Genomic DNA, 18,782 nt, shown 5'->3' with positions numbered 1-18,782 from the left:
AACAGAGACAGACACAGAGAGACACAGATGACAGGAGGAGGACACAGAGAGACAGGGAGATGACAGAGACAGACAGACACAGAGAGACACAGATGACAGGAGGAGGACACAGAGAGACAGGGAGATGACAGAGACAGACAGAGACACAGAGAGACACAGATGACAGGAGGAGGACACAGAGAGACAGGGAGATGACAGAGACAGACACAGAGAGACAGAGAGAGATACAGATGAGAGAGGCAGAGACACAGATGACAGGAGGAGGACACAGACAGGGAGATGACAGAGACAGACAGAGACACAGAGAGAGATACAGATGACAGGAGGAGGACACAGAGACAGGGAGATGACAGAGACAGAGATAGAGACAGGGAGATAACAGACAGAGACACATAGAGAGACACAGAGATGAGAGGCAGAGAGACAGAAACGAGAGGAGGAGGACACACAGAGAGAGACAGGGAGATGATGAAAACAGAGACAGAGAGAGACACACAGAGAGGGACAGGCTAAGAGACAGAGGAACAGAGATAAGAGAGGAAGACGGAGAAAGTGGGACAGAGATGGGAGGATGAGACAGAGAGACAGAGATGAGAGAGGAGGATAGACAGAGATACAGCAGGGTGCGGGGGCTCATGCCTATAATACCGGCACTTTGGGAGGCCGAGGCAGATCATCTGAGGTCAGGAGTTCGAGACACACCTGGCCAGCATGGTGAAAATTCACCATTAGCTGGGCGTGGTGGCAGATGCCTGTAATCCCAGCTGAGGCTGAGGCAAGAGAATTGCTTGACCCTGGGAGGCAAAGGTTGCAGTAAGTTAAGATCATGCCATTGCGCTCCAGCCTGGGTGATAGGGTGAGACTATGGAGGCCGAGGCGGGTGAATCACGAGGTCAAGAGATCGAGACCATCCTGGTCAACATGGTGAAACCCCGTCTCTACTAAAAATACAAAAATTAGCTGGACACGGTGGCCCGTGCCTGTAATCCCAGCTACTCGGGAGGCTGAGGCAGGAGAATTGCTTGAACCCAGGAGGCGGAGGTTGCGGTGAGCCGAGATCCCGCCATTGCACTCCAGCCTGGGTAACAAGAGCGAAACTCCATCTCAAAAAAAAAAAAAAAAAAAAAAAAAGACAGATGGGGAGATGACAGAGACAGAGAAAGAGAGACACATAAAGAGATTAAAAACAAGAGAGAAAGAGAGATACAGGGAGATGAGAGATAAGAGAAGACAGAGATAGAGAGATAAGATAGAGATGGAGCAAAAAAGAGACACAGAGAGATAGAGAAGGAAAGCACAAACAGATACAGGGAGACAGAGACGGAGACCAGGAGATAGAGACAGAGAAAGAATGAAGAGACAGAGACATGGAGAGAGAGACACAGACACAGACACAGGCCTGGGGAGGCAGCTGCCACCACACATGTCCCAGCCATCGGGGTGCCTGGGAGCAAGGAAACCCCCAGAGGCAGGCTGGACAAGCTTGGGGATCCCCGCTCCCACTCCCACCTCCCCTTCATTTGCTGAGAAATGCCAAGAAACCCATGGGGATTTTAGGGGATTTGCCAAGGGGCAGGGAGAGGCTGGAGGCAGGGGCCTCCCACCATGGCCAGGCTTAGGATTTAGGAAAGTGTCTTTCTCTTTTTTTCCTTTTTTAGAGGCAGGGTCTTGTGCCCCGTTGCCCAGGCTGGAGTGCAGTGGTGCGATCATGGCTCACTGCAGCCTCTAACTGCTGGGCTCAAGTGATCCTCCCTCCTCAGCCTCCTGAGTAGCTGGGACCACAGGTGCGTGCCACCATGCCCAGCTAATTTCTGTATTTTTGGTAGAGACGGGGTTTCTCCATGTTGCCCAGGCTGGTCTTCAACTCTTGGGCTCAAGCGATCCTCCCACCTTGGCTTCCCAAAATGTTGGGGTTACAGGGGTGAGCCACCGTGTCCAGCTGATCCTGCCATTCTTTAACATTTCCATATTTAGTTCATCATGCACTTTTTTTGCACCCATTTTGCCTTTTTGAAATGTTGCATTAAGATGGAGTTTATCCAAGGCCGGGCACAGTGGCTCACGCCTGTAATCCCAGCCCTCTGGGAGGCCGAGGTGGGTGGATCACCTGAAGTCAGGAGTTAGAGACCAACTGGCCAACATGGTTAAAACCCCGTCTCCACTAAAAATACAAAAATGAGTCAGGCATGGTGGCGCATGCCTGTAATCCCAGCTACTCGTGAGGCTGAGGCAGCAGGATCATCTGAAACCGGAAACCGGGAGCAGAGGTTGCAGTGAGCCGAGATTGTGCCACTGCACTGCAGCCTGTGGACAAGAGCAAAACTCCGTCTCAAAAAAAAGAAAATGAAATACAGGCTGGGTGATGTGGCTCACACCTGTCATCCCAGCACTGTGGGAGGCCGAGGCACGCGGATCACCTGAGGCCAGGAGTTCGAGACCAGCCTGGCCAACATGGTGAAACCCCATCTCTACTAAAAATGCAAAAAAAAACTAGCCAGGTGTGGTGGCAGGTGCCTATAATGCCCGCTACTTGGGAGGCTGAGGCAGGAGAATTGCTTGAGCCGGGGAGGTGGAGGCTGCAGTGAGCCAATATCTAGTCACTGAACTCTAACCTGGGCAACAAGAGCAAAACTCCATTTCAAAAAAAAAAAAATTAGCCAGGCATGGTGCTGGGCACCTGTAGTCCCAGCTACTCGGGAGGCTGAGGCAGGAGAATCACGGGAACCCGGGCGGCAGAGGTTGTAGTCAGCCAAGATTGTGTACCGCCGCACTCCAGCCTGGGTGACAGAGCGAGACTCCACATTTAAAAAAAAAAAAAAAGGGTTGAGTTTGTCCTGATGGCTGATTTGCTGGGTGGGGCAGAGGGAGGGGGCATGAATGCTTCCTTTTCTGGGCCACCCCTTCCCCTCCCAGCAGCAGAAGCCCAGCAACCACACCACACGCCTTGGTCCTGTGCACACAATGCCTTTATTCCTGGGCTGGCGTCTGGATGTGGAGGACACAGGGACTCACAGATTCTCTGGTGGAAGAGGAGGGCAGTCACGCCCTGGGTCCAGACTGACCAGTGTGTGCGTGCAGAGACCAGGTGGGGCGATGGAGCCAGCTGGGGACGCTGGGGCAGGGACCCAGGCTGGCCTCCAAGTGCATAGGCCTGGATGGGGCTGGGTGAAGCCAAGTGAAGTGGGTCTGCAAGGGGACTGCAGTGGGGCGAGGCCCTGCGTGGGTGTGCTGTGTGGCCACTGGGCGCGGCCTTTCTCAGCGGCCCTGAGCCTGGAGTCTCTGCATCTGCAGAATCTGGCTGAGAATCTGCTGCACCTCTTCATCCATCTGGCCCTAGGATGGGGAATAGAGGGAGACCCTGAGTGCACCCCCAGTGGCTTCCCCAGGCCCCTCTGCCACTCCCACAGACCAAGCCAGCCAGGAGGGAAATGCTCAGATGCAGGCTCCAACATGCCATGAACCGCTCCCTGGGACCAGCCTCCCACTGTACAGAAGGGGAAACTGAGGCCAAGAGAGCAACAATGGCACACCCAAAGCCACACAGGCACCTGGGAGCTAGGCGACTCACCTGAATGGCGTACAGGAGGTGGCTTCTGTACAAAGCCACCACACTGGAGTGGTCCCTGGCAGCTTCCTGTGGGTATGAGGGAGGGACACTCAGAAAAGCAGGACCACCTCCCCGCTGAGGAAGACACACCAAAAAGCGCCCTTTGTACCCCAAGCCTGTATTTTGATGGCATACACCAGGCGATGGCAGGCTGCTAAAATATGGAAATATGGCTGGGCACAGTGGCACATATTTGTAATCCCAACACTTTGAGAGGCTGGGGGGAGCCCAGGAGTTCGAGACCTGGCCAACATGGCGAAAACCCATCTCTACTAAAAATACAAAAATTAGCCCAGTTTGGTAGTGTGTGCCTGTAATTCCAGCTACACAGGACACTAAGGCAGGAGAATTGCTTGAACCTGGAAGGCGGAGGCTGCAGAGGCTGCAGTGAGCCAAGATCTTCCCACTGCACTCCAGCCTGGGTGAGGGAGTGAGACCCTGTCTCAAAAAAAAATAAAGAAAATATTTCCTGGCCACGCTGGGCACGTGACGTGTGCCCCACCTGCTTACCCCAGCCCTCTCCTGGGATTCCCGCCTGTGCCAAGCTGGTTGGTAAATATTTATCTGGACTCCTCTGCCCTGACGGTCCTCTGCCCCTGCCCGGCCCAGCTCTTACCTGCAGCTGCCGCTGTAAACCCTTCACCTGGTCACGGAGAGCCTCCACCTCAGGGGGGGCCAGGGCAGCCGGCTGCTCCTTCAAGGCCTCCTTAAGACTGAAGACTTCTTTGGAGAGTTCTGTGATCTGAGGGTGGGGGGGTTGTCAGTGGTCACCCTCAGCCCAGGGCTGGGGGTAGGGACCTCTCTGAAGCCGCAGGAAGAGGCCAGGGAGGAAGGCTTTCAAGGGAAGGTCCCATCTCTTGGGTTAGCAAACTCTGGCCTGAGGGTCATGCCTGGCCCACAGCCTGTTTTCTGTTTTTATTTTTATTTTTTTGAGACGGAGTTTCGCTCTTGTTACCCAGGCTGGAGTGCAATGGCGCGATCTCGGCTCACCGCAACCTCCGCCTCCTGGGTTCAGGCAATTCTCCTGCCTCAGCCTCCCGAGTAGCTGGGATTACAGGCACGCACCACCATGCCCAGATAATTTTTTGTATTTTTAGTAGAGATGGGGTTTCACCATGTTGACCAGGATGGTCTCCATCTCTTGACCTCGTGATCCACCCGCCTCAGCCTCCCATATTTTTATTTTTTTAAATAGAGACGGGGTTTCTCCATGTTGGTCAGACTGGTCTTGAACTCCCGACCTCAGGTGACGCACCCACGTCGGCCTCCCAAAGTGCTGGGATGACAGGTGTGAGTCACCACATCTCTTAAAGCTTCAGTGAGCTCATCTGGAAGATGGGGACTTTCTGAAACCAGGTGTGGTGGCTCACACCTGTCTTCCTACTATTTTGGAAGGCTGAGGCAGGCAGATCGCTTGAGCTCAGGAGTTTGAGACCAACCTGGGCAATATGACGAAACCCCGTCTCTTAGAAACAAAAACGAAAACAAACAAACAAAAAACAGGCCAGGTGTGATGGCTGACGCCTGTAATTCCAGCACTTCGGGAGATCAAATCACCTCAGGTTGGGAGTTCGAGACCAGACTGACCAACATGATGAAACCCCGTCTTTACTAAAAATACAAAAATTAGCCAGGCATGGTAGTGCAATCCTGTAATCCCAGCTACTTGGGAGACTGAGGCAGAAGAATCCCTTGAACCCGGGAGGTGAGGTAGCAGTGAGCCGAGATTGCGCCAGTGCACTCCAGCCTGGGTGACAGAATGAGACTCTGTCTCAAATAAACTTATAATTAGTAGCTGGAACAGCAGTCTGTGTGAGTTTAATTTGTCAGAGGCTGAAACCAGGTCCCCTTCCGTTTCTGAGCCTCACTTTCCCTTCCGGAAAATGGGCTGATTTCCCAAGACCCTTGCAGCGGGGACCTTTGTAGATTGCCCTCAACCTTGGCTGAGTGGACGCCTCCCGGACTGAGTGTGGGAGAGGGGGTACCCACCTTCTTGTCCTTCTCCTTGGCCTTGTCCAGGGCCTCCTGGGCCCGGCTCTGGGCCTGGCGTGCTCTTTCTGCCTCGGCCCGCAGCCCCCGTAGCTGCTGCTCTGCTGTGGCCAGCTGCGCCTCCGCCGCGTGTCGCTCACTCTTCATGAACAGGGCCTCACGCTGCACCTGTGGCCCAAGCCCCCGTGTGACTCTCAGGACACCCAACGATGCTGGATCCCAGAATACTTATGACCCTTCTATTTTGTTCTTTTGTTTTGGGATTTTTTTTTAAGGCAGGGTCTTGCTCTGTTGTTCTGATGTGATCATGGCTCACTGTAGCCTCAACCTCCCAGGCTCAAGCAATCCTCCCACCTCAGCCTCCCAAGTAGCTGGGACCACAGGTGCATGCCCGGCTAATGTTTTCCTTTTCTTTTTCTGAGACCGAGTCTCGCTCTGTTGCCCAGGCTGGAAGCAGCAGCATAGTCTTGGCTCATTGCAACCTCCTCTTCCCGGGTTCAAGCAATTCTCCTGCCTCAGCCTCCTGAGTAAGTGGGAGTACAGCCACGTGCATGATGCCTAAGTTTTATATTTTTGGTAGAGATAGGGTTTCCCCATGTTGTCCAGGCTGGTCTTGAACTCCTGACCTCAGGTGATCCGCCTGCCTAAGCCTCCCAAAGTGCTGGGATCACAGGCATGAGCCTCCATGCCTGGCCCACTTTCTTGCATTTTTGGTAGAGATGAGGTTTTGCCACATTGCCCATGCTGGTTTTGAACTCCTCGGCTAATGTGATCTGCCCACCTTGGCTTCTCAAATTGCTGGGATTACAGGTGTGAGCCACTGCACCTGGCCCGATTTCATTCTTTTTAATCCAGTGGACTCCGATGCTGTGGTTTTGGTTTTTGTTTTCTTTTGTTTTGAAGTGGAGTCTCACTCTGGTGCCAGGCTGCAGTCCCATGACATCATCTTGGCCCAATGCAACCTCCGCCTCCCGGGTTCAGGTCAATCTCCTGCCTTAGCCTCTTGAGTAGCTGGGATTTGAGGTATGAGCCACCACACTCAGCCAATTTTTTGTATTTTTAGTAGAGATGGGGTTTCACCATGATGGCCATGGCTTCCCAGAGGGCTGGAATTATAGGTTTGAGTCCCTGCATCTGGCCTTGTTTTTGTCTTCTTACCCTAGGGAATATTTTTTATCACTGATAAGGGACCTTGTGAAATTAAATCAGAGGTGGGCCAGGCACAGTGGCTCATGCCTGTAATCCCAGCACTTTGGGAGGCTGAAGCGGGCAGATCACTTAAGGTAAGATCGAGACCATCCTGGCCAATATGATGAAACCCCATCTACTAAAAATACAACAATTGGCTGGGAGTGTTGGTGCACGCCTGCAGTCCCAGCTACTTGGGAGGCTGAGGCAGGAGAATCGCTTGAACCCAGGAGGTGGAGGTTGCAGTGAGCTGAGATTGTATCACTGCACTCCAGCCTGGCAACAGAGTGAGACTCTGTATCAAAAAAAAAAAAAAATCTTAAATCAGAGGTGGTGGCTGGCACCTGTAATTTCAGCAACTCACACTCCAGCCTGCATAAGAGAGTGAGACCCCATCTCTAAAAATAAACAAATACAAATCAAATAAACAAAATGAGATCCAAAATCTCTGCTCAGTGGGCGTGCAGTGGCCCACACCTGTAATCCCAACACTTTGGGAATTCAAGGTGGGAGACTGTTTAAAGCCAGGACTTTGAAACCAGCCAGCCTGGGCAACAGAGCAAGACCCCACCTCTACAAATTAAAAATTAAAAAATTAGTTGGAAGCTAGGTAAAGTGGCTCATGCCTGTAATCCCAGCACTTTGGGAGTCTGAGGCAGGTGGATCACCTGAGGTCAGGAGTTTGAGACCAGCTTGGCCAACATAGTGAAACTCTGCCTCTACTAAAAATACAAAAAAGTAGTTGGGCGTGGTGGCACACACCTGTAATCCCAGCTACTTGGGAGGCTGAGGCAGAAAAATTGCTTGAACCCAGGAGGCAGAGGTTGCAGTGAGCCAAGATTGCACCATCCCACTCCCAGCCTGGGCAACAAAAATGAAACTCTGTCACAAGGAAAAAAAAATTAGTTGGGTGTGGTGGCATGTGCCTGTAGTCCCAGCTACTTGGGAGGCTGAGGTGGGAGGATCACTTGAGCCTAGGAGTTTGAGCCTACAGGCAGCTATGATCATGCCACTACACTCTGGCCTGGGTAACAAAGCAATCCTCCATCTCTAAAAGAAAAGATATCCCAACTCATAACATCCTCCTTGCAGAATGATCCAAAGTCTAAAAATGATTATAAGAGGATTTTCACAAGGTCAAAATAATCAGCTGGAAAAAACTGCAGGGTCAAAATGACCACCAGAGAAAATAACATTAGGAAAAAACAACAGGGCAAACAAACACCCAGTTCACTGCTTACAAAAGCACTGTGATCATTGACCCCTGGCCTCACACCATAGACACAAGCTACAGACCATTGACCCCTGGCCTCACACCATAGACACAAGCTACAGACCATTGACCCCTGGCCTCACACCATAGACACAAGCTACAGACCATTGACCCCTGGCCTCACACCATAGACACAAGCTACAGACCATTGACCCCTGGCCTCACACCATAGACACAAGCTACAGACCATTGACCCCTGGCCTCACACCATAGACACAAGCTACAGACCACTGACCCCTGGCCTCACACCATAGACACAAGCTACTGACCAGCTGCAGATGTAATTGTGAAACTAAGAGAATAATGATGCTAGAATAAAACCTACAAGAACATCTTCGGGACGTTGAGATGGAGAAAGGTTTTATAAACAGACCCTGAAAAGCAACAGCCATTAAAAAAGAAAAAAAAAGATGGGGTCAAAAAGGCCAAAGAGTGTCAAAACAAAACAAAACAAACCATAGGTTGGGCACAGTGGTTCACACCTATAATCCCAGCACTTTGGGAGGCTGAGGTGGGCAGATCACTTGAGCTCAGGAGTTTGAGACCAGCCCAGGCAACATGGCAAAACCCTGTCTTTACAAAAAAATAGAAAGTTAGATGGGCATGGTGGTGCACACCTGTGGTCCTAGCTATTTAGGAGGCTGAGGTGGGAGGATTGCTTGAGCCCAGGAGGTGGAGGTTGCAGTGAGTTATGATTGTGCCACTGCACTCCAGCCTGGGTGACAGGGCCAGACCCTGTGTGAAAAAAAAGAAAGAAAAGGAAGGGAAGGGGAGGGGAAAAGGGAAAGGGGAGGGGAAGGGAGGAAAGGGAAATGCGGGGAAAAGGAAAGAAGGAAGGGAGGGAAGAAAAAGAGGAAGGAAGGAAGGAAGAAGGAAGGAAGGAAGGAAGGAAGGAAGGAAGGAAGGAAGGAAGGAAGAAAGAAAAAGAAAAAAGAAATTAAGAGAGAGAGAGATAAGTGAGTCAAGGTACTTTAAAACACAGGAGAAAAAAAATAAAGATTTGAAATTTGTTTTAAAAGAAAGAAAAAAAGAAAACACAAGTGTGAAATCTCAAGAGGTCAGGATGGCTGCAGGGTCAAATGTCTGCTCAAGGCCAGGGGTGGTGGCTGATGCCTGTAATCCCATCACTTTGGGAGGCCAAGGAGGGTGAATCACCTAGGTCAGGAGTTCAAGACCAGCCTCGCCAACATAGTGAAATCCCATCTCTATTAAAAATACAAAAGTTAGCTGGGCATGAAGGCAGGTGCCGGTAATTCCAGCTAGTTGAGAGGCTGCGGCAGGAGAATCACTTGAACCCGGGAGACGGAGGTTGCAGTGGGCTGAGATCGCTCCACTGCACTCCAGGCTGGATGAAAGAGTGAGACAGTCTCAAAACTATCTTTCTTTTATAAAATAAAATAAAGTCTGTTCAAGTAAGACTGATGGGGTCAAAACACCCAGGGGTGTGGGGCTAAAACAGGCCACTGCGGGGGCGGAGTGGGGGCCGGCCCTGCTCACCTGGAAGACCTCGGCACTGGTCTTCTCATGCCGCCGTCCCAGCTCCTCCAGCTGCCCCTCCAGCTGGGCCACGTTGGCCTGCAGGGCGCCCACGATGCGCTCGTGCTCCGAGAGTGCCACGCTGCACACGCGCTCGCGCTCCAGCTCCGCGCGCAGCCGGGCGGCCTCCTTGCCAGTGGCCACCACCTCCTGCTCCAGACCGGCTGCCCGGCCGCGCAACTCTAGGGCTTCCTCCTGCAGCCGGCGGTGCTCAGAGGCCGGCACCACGGACTGGCGGAGGGCCTCGGAGGCCTCCCGCAGCTCTGCCAGCCCCTGCCGCGCCTCCTCGCAGGCCGACGCCAGCTCAGCCACCCGGGCCTCGGCCGCATCCCGGGCCCGGCCCAGCTCCGCGGCCGCCGAGCGCTGCTGCTCCCCCGTGGCCCTGGCCGTGGCCAGCTGCTCACGCAGCACCTCCAGCTCCCGGCTCTGCTCCAGCCGCGCCTCCTCCCGCTGCGCCAGCTCCGCCCGCAGGCCCCGGGCATCCTCCTCCGCCAGCAGCCGGCTGGCCCGAGCCTCATCCAGGCTGGCCGAGGCCGCCTCCAGCTCCCGCAGGCGGGAGTCCCTCTCTCGGAGGTCCTCCCGGGCCTGTTCCAGGGCCGCCCGTAGCTGTGTGGTGTCGATGCCACTGCCGCCGCCGCCCCCACTGGCCCCACTGCCCTCGGCTTCACGGACACGCTCTCGCAGCCGGCCCGCCTCGGCCTCCGCAGCCTCACACTTCCCAAGGGCCACCTCCAGCTCAGCGGCTGCCTCCCGCTCCCGCTGCCGGAGTGCTTCCTCCAGGCCGCGAATCCTGGTCTCCAGCTCCACTTGAAGCTTTTCCGAGGCCTCTGCGGCACCAGGATGTAAGATGGGTCCAGTAGAGGCTCCTGGGGCTGTGGCCTCTACCCCTGGGTTTTCCACACCCGTGGCATGGACTCCCGTGGCCTCCATCCCTGTGGCCCTAGAGCTGGTGGCTTCCATGTTTGTGGTCCCAGTGACTGGGGGCTCTGCTTGCCTAGCACCCACTTCGTAGGCTGGCATTTCTGCTTCCTCTGCTTTTGTTTTTGTGGCCACCACTCCTGTGGCCTCTGTGTCTGTGGCCTCAGCTCCTGTGGGCTTAGTTTCTGTATTTGATTCCTCTTCTACAGTCTCCATGTCTCTCACATCAGCCCACGTGGGTTTTGATTCTGTGGCCTCAGCTCCCTTGTCCTCAGCGCCTGTGGATGCAGCTTCCATAGTCCTGGCTTCCATTGTTTCATCTCTTGCAGCCTCCTCATCTGTAGTCTCGGCTCCATTAACTTTGGTTTCTGGAACCACTGAGCCATTTAGCTCCACGTGGGTTGGCCCGTTTTTGGTGGCTGTGGCTCCAGCACCCTCATTTTCCCCACAGGCTGCCCCCTCTTCTCTGGGGAACTTCCGTGTCTCCAGCTGCCTCAGTGCCTGCAGGGCCTCAGCGTGCTGCCTGCGCAGCTGGTCAAACTCGGCCCGGAGAGAGTCGTAGAGGGCAAGAGGGATGACCTCAGCCGGACCTTCCACCTCCATCTGTGTCTCGTCCTTCTCAAAGTTCTCCAGGATCTGGGGAGTGGGGTGGGGGGCAGGAGTCCAGTAGGGGTTGATGTCACCATGGGGATACAGGGTGGCCTTGCCACCTTCCCTGCCCACCCTGACCTCAGGGAACCAGCCCCAGGCCCTCGGATCTGTCCCCAGCCTCACTCTCCCCACCTGGACCTTCTCCATCAGTTCCTGATTCTGCCTGGTGAGTGCAAGCACCTGCTCCTGCAGCGAGGCCAAGCGTTCCTGGGCTGATGGGCTGAGCTGCCTGGATAGCAGCACCTCGGCACCTGGAGGGGGACACAGAGTCAGGCCCCAGGAGATAGGAGCTGTGGGGCTAGAGTGTTGGATCAGGGTTCCCAGGGCAGGCTCAGGCAAGTGGAATTTTAAAAACTGATGAGTACAAACCTTCCCCCCGGCTTCAAACTCCCCCACACCTGGAGGTCCAGGCCTGGTCTCCCAGGGCCCCAGGGATAAGGTGGGCGGGAGTGCGTGTGGAGGTGGGGGCTCACCTGGAAAGTCAGGCAGCTCACCCTCCTCATCCTGCAGGGTGGCCACGTCATAGCTGGTATTCTCCCGCTCGTTCTGGGGGTAGGGAGCAGAGTCCAGCTTGGGGTTCTGCTCTCAGCTCCTGCGTGTCCCCACCAAGACACAAGTGTGGACTGGGCCGTTCACACATGTGTATGTCCCCCACGAGCACCAGCTGCATCTGGCCCACAAGGACTCAGTAAGCACCTTCTATGTCCTTTGCCACCCCTGTTCTTTGTTGTATTACTCTGTCAGCAAGGCTGGAATGCAGTGGTGTGATCACAGCTCACGGCAGCCTCTAGCTCCTGGGCTCAAGTGATCCTCCCTCCTCAGCCTCCCAAGCAGCTGGGACTATAGGCGTGCAACATCACGCCTGGCTAATTTTTAATTTTTTTTTTTTAACCCAGAGATGAGGTCTTACCACATTGCCCAGGCTGGTCTCCAACTCCCGGGTTCAAGCGATCCTCCTGCCTCAGCCTCCCAAAGTGTTGGGATGACAGGTGTAAGCCACCGTGTGAGGCCCCATTTTTTTTTCTCCAGGCCGCGGTGCTGTGGCACAATCTCTGCTCACTGCAACCTCTACCTCCAAGGTTCAAGTGATTCTCCCGCCTCAACTGCCTGAGTAGCTGGGATTACAGGCATGCACCACCACACCCAGCTACTTTTTTGTATTTTTAGTAGAGACGGGGTTTCACCGAGTTGGCCAGGCTGTTCTGAAACTCCTGACCTCAGGTGATCCGCCCACCTCGGCCTCCCAAAGTGCTGGGATTACAGGCGTGAGCCACCAAGCCTGGCCCCACTTTGTAACTAGGTTCTTTTTGGGAAATTGAGTTGTATTAATTCCTTACATATTTTGGGTATTAACGCCTTAACAGACGCATGGTGTATGCCAGCATCCTCCAGCTTCCTGGTCTATGTGCCACGGGCATTTCCCTCCTGGGTGAGGGGACCTTGGAGCAGGCTGTGGTTACCTGTGGGTGTGTGTGTCTGCGTGAGAGTGGATGCCAACTCTATCTCTTTGCCATGCAAACCGCTGGCTGGAAGTGTGTGTGTGTGTGATGACAGGTGTGGGCCCCTTCCTGTGACCGTTGTGATTACACGCTTGAGTGTTTGTTTGTTTGTTGATTCTTTTGAGACAGAGTCTCGCTTTGTCACTCAGGCTGGAGGGCAGTGGTACAATCTCGGCTCACTGCAACCTCCGCCTCCCAGGTTCAAGCGACTCTTCTGCCTCAGCCTCCCAAGTAGCAGGGATTGCAGGCGTCTGCCACCACGCCTAGCTACTTTTTGTATTTTTAATAGAGATTCGGTTTTCCAATGATGGCCAGGCTGGTCTTGAACTCTGGACCTCAGGTGATCTGCCCGCTTTGGGCTCCCAAAGTGCTGGGATGACAGGCGTGAGCCACTACGCCTGGCCTTGTCCTTGAGTCGTAGTCTGGTGTGCGTGGGGTTGTGCTTTTTTTTTTTTTTAACTCGGTTATCCAGTTTCTGTGGAAATGGTTGTGTTTTCAATGCATCTGTAGATTTGTGTGATTGTGTATATGACTGTCTATATGTATATATGTTTGCATAATTATGTGTTTTCAGAAATACTGGTGGTGCACGGTGGCTTATGCCTGTAATCCCAGCACTTTGGGAAATGGAGGTGGGAGGATACTTGAGGCCAGGAGTTTGAGACCAGACTGGGTAAGGTAGTGAGACCACATCTCTCCAAAAAGAAAAAAAAGTAGCCAGGTGTGGTGGCACACCCCTGTGGTCCCAGCTACTCAGAAGGCTGAGGTGGGAGGATCGCTTGAGCCCGGGGATGTCCAGGCTGGAATGAGTCATCATGGTGCCACTGCTCTCCAGCCTGGACAACAGAACAAGAGCCTATCTCAAAAAAGAAAAAGGGAAAAGAAAAACTTGTTGCACACGTATGCATTTGTGGGTATGTTGTCTGTGTGTGTGACTGCACAGGAAGGGCTCACGTGCAGTGCGTGCGTGTGTGCAGTGATGCCTTCTCGCATGTGTTTGCTGCGTCTCTGTGAACTGTGCCCGCGGTATGCTCACTGTTATCCACGCTCCGTCATGTGCATGGAGAGTGGTCATCCCTCCCTGCGTGTGAGCCTGTGCTTGGAGAAATGGCCTTTCTGGGGCCGGGCGCGGTGGCTCATGCCTGTCATCCCAGCACTTTGGGAGGCCGAGGCAGGCAAATCACCTGAGGTCAGTTCAAGACCAGCCCAGTCACAGGGTGAAACCCTGTTTCTACTAAAAATACAAAAATTAGCAGGGCATGGTGGTGCGTGCCTGTAATCCCAGCTACTGGGGAGGCTGAAGCAGGCAGGAAAATTGCTTGAACCAAGGGGGCAGAGGTGGCAGTGAGCTGAGATCGCACCACTGCACCCTAGCCTGGGCAACAAGAGTGAAACTCCGGGCTAACATGGGGAGAAATGCCAGATGTAGGTGACGTGGGGACGGAGGCAGCAAACCACATTGCCATGTGTGTACCTATGCAACAATCCTGCATGATCTGCACACGCACCCCAGAACCTGAAGTACAAAAAAAAAATGAAACTCCATCCCCTGCCCCCACAAAAATACAAAAATTAGGTGGATGTGTTGACATACACCTGTAGTCTCCAGGCAGGAGAATCGCTGGAACCTGGAAGGCAGAGGTTGCCGTGAGTCGAGATCACATTGCACTCCAGCCTGGGTGACAGAGAGAGACTCTGAGGAAAGAGAAAGAGAGAGAGAGAAAGAAGAGAAAGAAAGAGAAAGAGGAGGGAGGGAAGGAGGGGAAGGGAAGAAGGAAGGGAAAGAGAAAGAGAGAGAGAAAGAAGAGAAAGAAAGAGGAAGAGGAGGGAGGGAAGGAGGGGAAGGGAAGAAGGAAGGGAAAGAGAAAGAGAGAGAAAGAGAAAGAAAGAGGAAGAGGAGGGAGGGAAGGAGGGGAAGGGAAGAAGGAAGGGAAAGAGAAAGAGAGAGAGAAAGAAGAGAAAGAAAGAGGAAGAGGAGGGAGGGAAGGAGGGGAAGGGAAGAAGGAAGGGAAACAGAAAGAGAGAGAGAGAAAGAAAAAAAAGGGAGGAAAGGAAGGAAAGAAAGGAGGGAAAGAAATGACCTTTCTGTGTCTGTGCACATCTGTAAGTGTGCATGGGTGCACGTGACCATGGCTTTGTGAGTACACCTCTGGCGGGTGTGTCTGTGCACACCTGTAAGTGTGCATGGGTGCACGTGACCATGGCTTTGTGAGTACACCTCTGGCGGGTGTGTCTGTGCACACCTGTAAGTGTGCATGGGTGCACGTGACCATGGCTTTGTGAGTACACCTCTGGCGGGTGTGTCTGTGCACACCTGTAAGTGTGCATGGGTGCACGTGACCATGGCTTTGTGAGTACACCTCTGGCGGGTGTGTCTGTGCACATCTGTAAGTGTGCATGGGTGCACGTGACCATGGCTTTGTGAGTACACCTCTGGCGGGTGTGTCTGTGCACATCTGTAAGTGTGCATGGGTGCACGTGACCATGGCTTTGTGAGTACACCTCTGGCGGGTGTGTCTGTGCACATCTGTAAGTGTGCATGGGTGCACGTGACCATGGCTTTGTGAGTACACCTCTGGCGGGTGTGTCTGTGCACATCTGTAAGTGTGCATGGGTGCACGTGACCATGGCTTTGTGAGTACACCTCTGGCGGGTGTGTCTGTGCACATCTGTAAGTGTGCATGGGTGCACGTGACCATGGCTTTGTGAGTACACCTCTGGCGGGTGTGTCTGTGCACATCTGTAAGTGTGCATGGGTGCACGTGACCATGGCTTTGTGAGTACACCTCTGGCGGGTGTGTCTGTGCACATCTGTAAGTGTGCATGGGTGCATGTGACCATGGCTTTGTGAGTACACCTCTGGCGGGTGTGTCTGCATGTGTGTAAGGCTGTGCGTGCACTGATATGGCCGTCTTGCTGCTGCGGGAGAGAAGCTCCCCCACCCGGCCCCAGCCCAACCCCGACTCAGTCACTGCTCCTACCTCCAGCAGGGACAGCCGGCTCTGCAGACTCTCCACCTCCCGTCCCAGGCTCTCCTTCTCCTCCTGCCTCTCTGCCAGTAGCTGCTGCAGCTCTTGCACCTGGGAGCAGCGGTGGAGGCTCAGCTGCCTCTGGGAGGAAAGGGTGGGCAGCGGGAGGGCCGGCTCCACCCCACCTTCCCGCCTACCTGTCTCTCCAGGCTGTGCAGGGAGCTGGCCTCCGGGGACTGACGGGAGAAGCAAGGACAGGGGGTTGGATCTGGGCAGGGGATCTCCCTGCCCCACCTCCTGCTTCATAGCCTCCATTCCATGCACATTCACTCACTCCATGTGCAACTATTGAGCACCTACTGCATTCTGCCTGCTCACTCATTACTGTTTATTGAGTGCCTGCTGTGTACCAGGCGCCAATCAGCCTGCTCAGTCATTACTAAGCCTTCACTAAGTATATAGCACTTGCTGTATACTGGGCACCATTCATTCCTATTTATTAAGTGCCTATTTTGTGCCAGCTATTGTTCTGACCTTTCATTCAGCATTTAATGAGCACCTACTGTGTGTCAGCACGCACCAATCTGACCAGTCATTCATTTCTAAGTATTTATTGCGTGCCTGCTGTGTGCTGGTATGCACCATTCTGGTCATTCATTACTAAGTACTTATTGATCACCGGCTGTATGCCAGGCACTGTTCCATTCATTCATTCATTCATTCATTCAACAAGTTTGTTGTTTTGTTGTTGCTGAGACAGAGTCTTGCTCTATTGCCCAGACTAAAGTGCAGTGGCATGATCTTGGCTCACTGCAACCTCTGCCGCCCAGATTCAAGCAATTCTCCTGCCTCAGCCTTCCAAGTAGCTGGGATTACAGGTGCCTGCCACCACGCCCAGCTAAGTTTTTTGGTGTATTTTTAGTAGAGACGGGGTTTCACCATGTTGGCCAGGCTGGTTCTGAACTCCTGACCTCAAGTGATCGCCCATCCTGGCCTCTCAAAGTGCTGGGATTACAGGCGTGAGCCACTGCACCCAGCTAGGAAGTTTCTACTGAGTGCCTCTTATGGGGCAGGTCCTGGTTTTCGCCATTCATTCATGTATTTGTACATTCATTCATTCACTCAGTAAATATTGATGACACCCACATTGTGACCCAGGCACCATCAGCCATGCCTGCCCTGGAAGGCTTGGTCAAATTCGGGAAATAAAGAGGCTGGGCGCGGTGGCTTACGCCTGCAATCCCAGGACTTTAGGAGGCCAAGGTGGGTGGATCCCCTGAGGTCAGGAGTTTGAGACCAGCCTGGCCGATGTGGTGAAACCCCATCTCTACTAAAAATACAAAATTAGCCCGGGCGTGGTGGTGGGCTTCTCTAATCCCAGCTGCCTGAGAGGCTGAGGCAGGAGACTCGCTTGAACCTGGGAGGCGGAGGTTGCAGTGAGCCGAGATAGCGCCACTGCACTCCATCCTGGACGACAAGAGCAAGACTGTCTCAAAAAAAAACCCCAAAAACAAAAACAAAAACACCCAGCTGTGGCGGGTCACGCCTGTAGTCCCAGCGTTTTGGGAGGCTAAAGCAGGTGGATCACAAGGTCCAGAGTTCGAGACCAGCCTGACCAATGTAGTGAAACCCCGTCTCTACTAAAAATACGAAAACTAGCCGGGCATGGTGGTACAAGCCCTTCATCCCAGCTATTCGGGAGGCTGAGGCAGGAGAATCGTTTGAATCAGGGAGGCGGAGGTTGCGGTGAGCCGAGATCGCGCCACTGCACTCCAGCTTGGGCAACAAGAGCGAAACTCCGTCTCAAAAAATAAAGAAATATAATAAAATAAATAAAGCGAACTAGCGAGTTGGGGAGGGGTTTACAGTTTTAAGGAAAGTGGATATGGGAGGTGTCTTTGGCAAGAGGCCTAGTGCATAAAGTAGGTGAGGGTAAAGAGCTGTGTGGACATCTGAGGCAACAGCATTCCAGGCAGAGGACACAGCCCATGCAAAGGCCCTGGGACAGGACCATGCCTGGGGTTAGAGGAACAGCGAGGAGGCCCGGGTGGCTGCAGCAGAGTGGGGAGGGAGAGAGAGGGAGGAGGGAAGGAGGACGGAAAGTAAAGGGCATCTTCATGTATGCATTCACCCCACCCAGGCTTGGCCCCATGCCCGAATCTCCTCGGCCTCCTAACCTCCTGCTGCCTCCGTTCCTTGTGCTGTTCCAGGCCCCGGATCTTCTGCAGGAGGCGGCCCCTCTCCTGTCGCAGCCTCACGATCTCCTCGTAGGCATCTTGGTCATCCTGCTCCCCTCCCCGCCCACTGTCTTTAGACAGGGCCTAGGGCTGCCCCATCCCAGGTCTGAGTCAGAGTTCCTCCCCAGGCCCGGGGGCTTCCCATTTCTACTCCCATGCCCAGAGCGTCCCTCACCGGCACGGGGATGCTGGCGGGAGGTGGAGGCGCTTTCCGTTTCTTGGGGGCCCCCTGCTTTCCATGGCTGGACATAGAATTCTGGGAAGGGAGGGGTGAGAGGGTGAAGGAGGTGGATGGGGGGCCATGCCAGCCTCCCCTGCAATAAACCAACCCAGCCAGCCCCAGCTGTGCCCTGACTTCCGCGAACACTGACCTCCTCCCCCTCCCTTATCCCAGCATAAACACAGACAAGACCACCTGGCTGTAAGTTCCCGATCGTACTCCTTACGCTCTGCCTCAGTTCCTTCCCCAGCTAGACCACAGTGCCCTCACGTTTTCACTCCTCTGTGGAGCAGAGATACTTTAAAACTAGGAGAGGGGCCGGGCAGGTGACTCACACCTGTAATCCCAGCACTTTGGGAGGCCGGGGCGGGTGGGTCACTTGAGGTCAGGAGTTCCAGAGCAGCCTGGACAGCACATAATGAAACCCCATCTCTACTAAAAAATACAAAAATTAGCTGGATGTGGTGGCACACACCAGTACTCTCAGCTACTCAGGAAACTGAGGCAGGAGAATCACTTGAACCCGGGAGGCAGAGGTTGCACCACTGCACCATAGCCTGGGCAACAGAACGAGACTCTGTCTCTCCAAAAAAAAAAAAAAGAAAAACTGGGATAAGGGCGACACAGTGGCTCACACCTGTAATCCCAGAATTTTGGGAGGCCAAGGCAGGTGGGTCACTTGAGGCCAGGATTCG

At 53.8% G+C, this 18,782-nt stretch overlaps 1 protein-coding gene across 19 annotated transcripts in view; it reads right to left on the bottom strand.

The window, feature by feature from the left end:
- Positions 1-2,948: 2,948 nt before the first annotated feature.
- The window catches only part of ANKRD24 (ankyrin repeat domain 24), a 40,722-nt gene continuing 24,888 nt past the window's right edge, over positions 2,949-18,782 (bottom strand). For 17 of the 19 annotated variants that reach the window (XM_035283545.3, XM_035283550.3, XM_078361551.1 and 14 more), the window contains 11 exons: positions 18,043-18,123; positions 17,808-17,915; positions 15,828-15,866; positions 15,643-15,741; positions 11,636-11,708; positions 11,295-11,413; positions 9,555-11,147; positions 5,597-5,764; positions 4,224-4,349; positions 3,569-3,634; positions 2,949-3,333 (listed from right to left, as the gene is read on the bottom strand). In XM_035283545.3, coding sequence (XP_035139436.1) covers positions 3,256-3,333; positions 3,569-3,634; positions 4,224-4,349; positions 5,597-5,764; positions 9,555-11,147; positions 11,295-11,413; positions 11,636-11,708; positions 15,643-15,741; positions 15,828-15,866; positions 17,808-17,915; positions 18,043-18,123 — 2,550 coding nt within the window. In that variant the 3' untranslated portion in view covers positions 2,949-3,255. Of the gene's footprint in view, positions 3,334-3,568; positions 3,635-4,223; positions 4,350-5,596; positions 5,765-9,554; positions 11,148-11,294; positions 11,414-11,635; positions 11,709-15,642; positions 15,772-15,827; positions 15,867-17,807; positions 17,916-18,042; positions 18,124-18,782 lie in introns of all 19 variants that reach the window. The other 2 variants (XM_078361554.1, XM_054250499.2) reach the window with 1 other exon arrangement.

The sequence above is a fragment of the Callithrix jacchus genome, chromosome 22 (assembly GCF_049354715.1).
Source record: "Callithrix jacchus isolate 240 chromosome 22, calJac240_pri, whole genome shotgun sequence".
NCBI classification, from domain to species: Eukaryota; Metazoa; Chordata; class Mammalia; order Primates; family Cebidae; genus Callithrix; species Callithrix jacchus.
The sequence above is the reverse complement of the archived record's forward strand: the minus strand, read 5'-3'. Positions and strand labels throughout refer to the sequence as shown.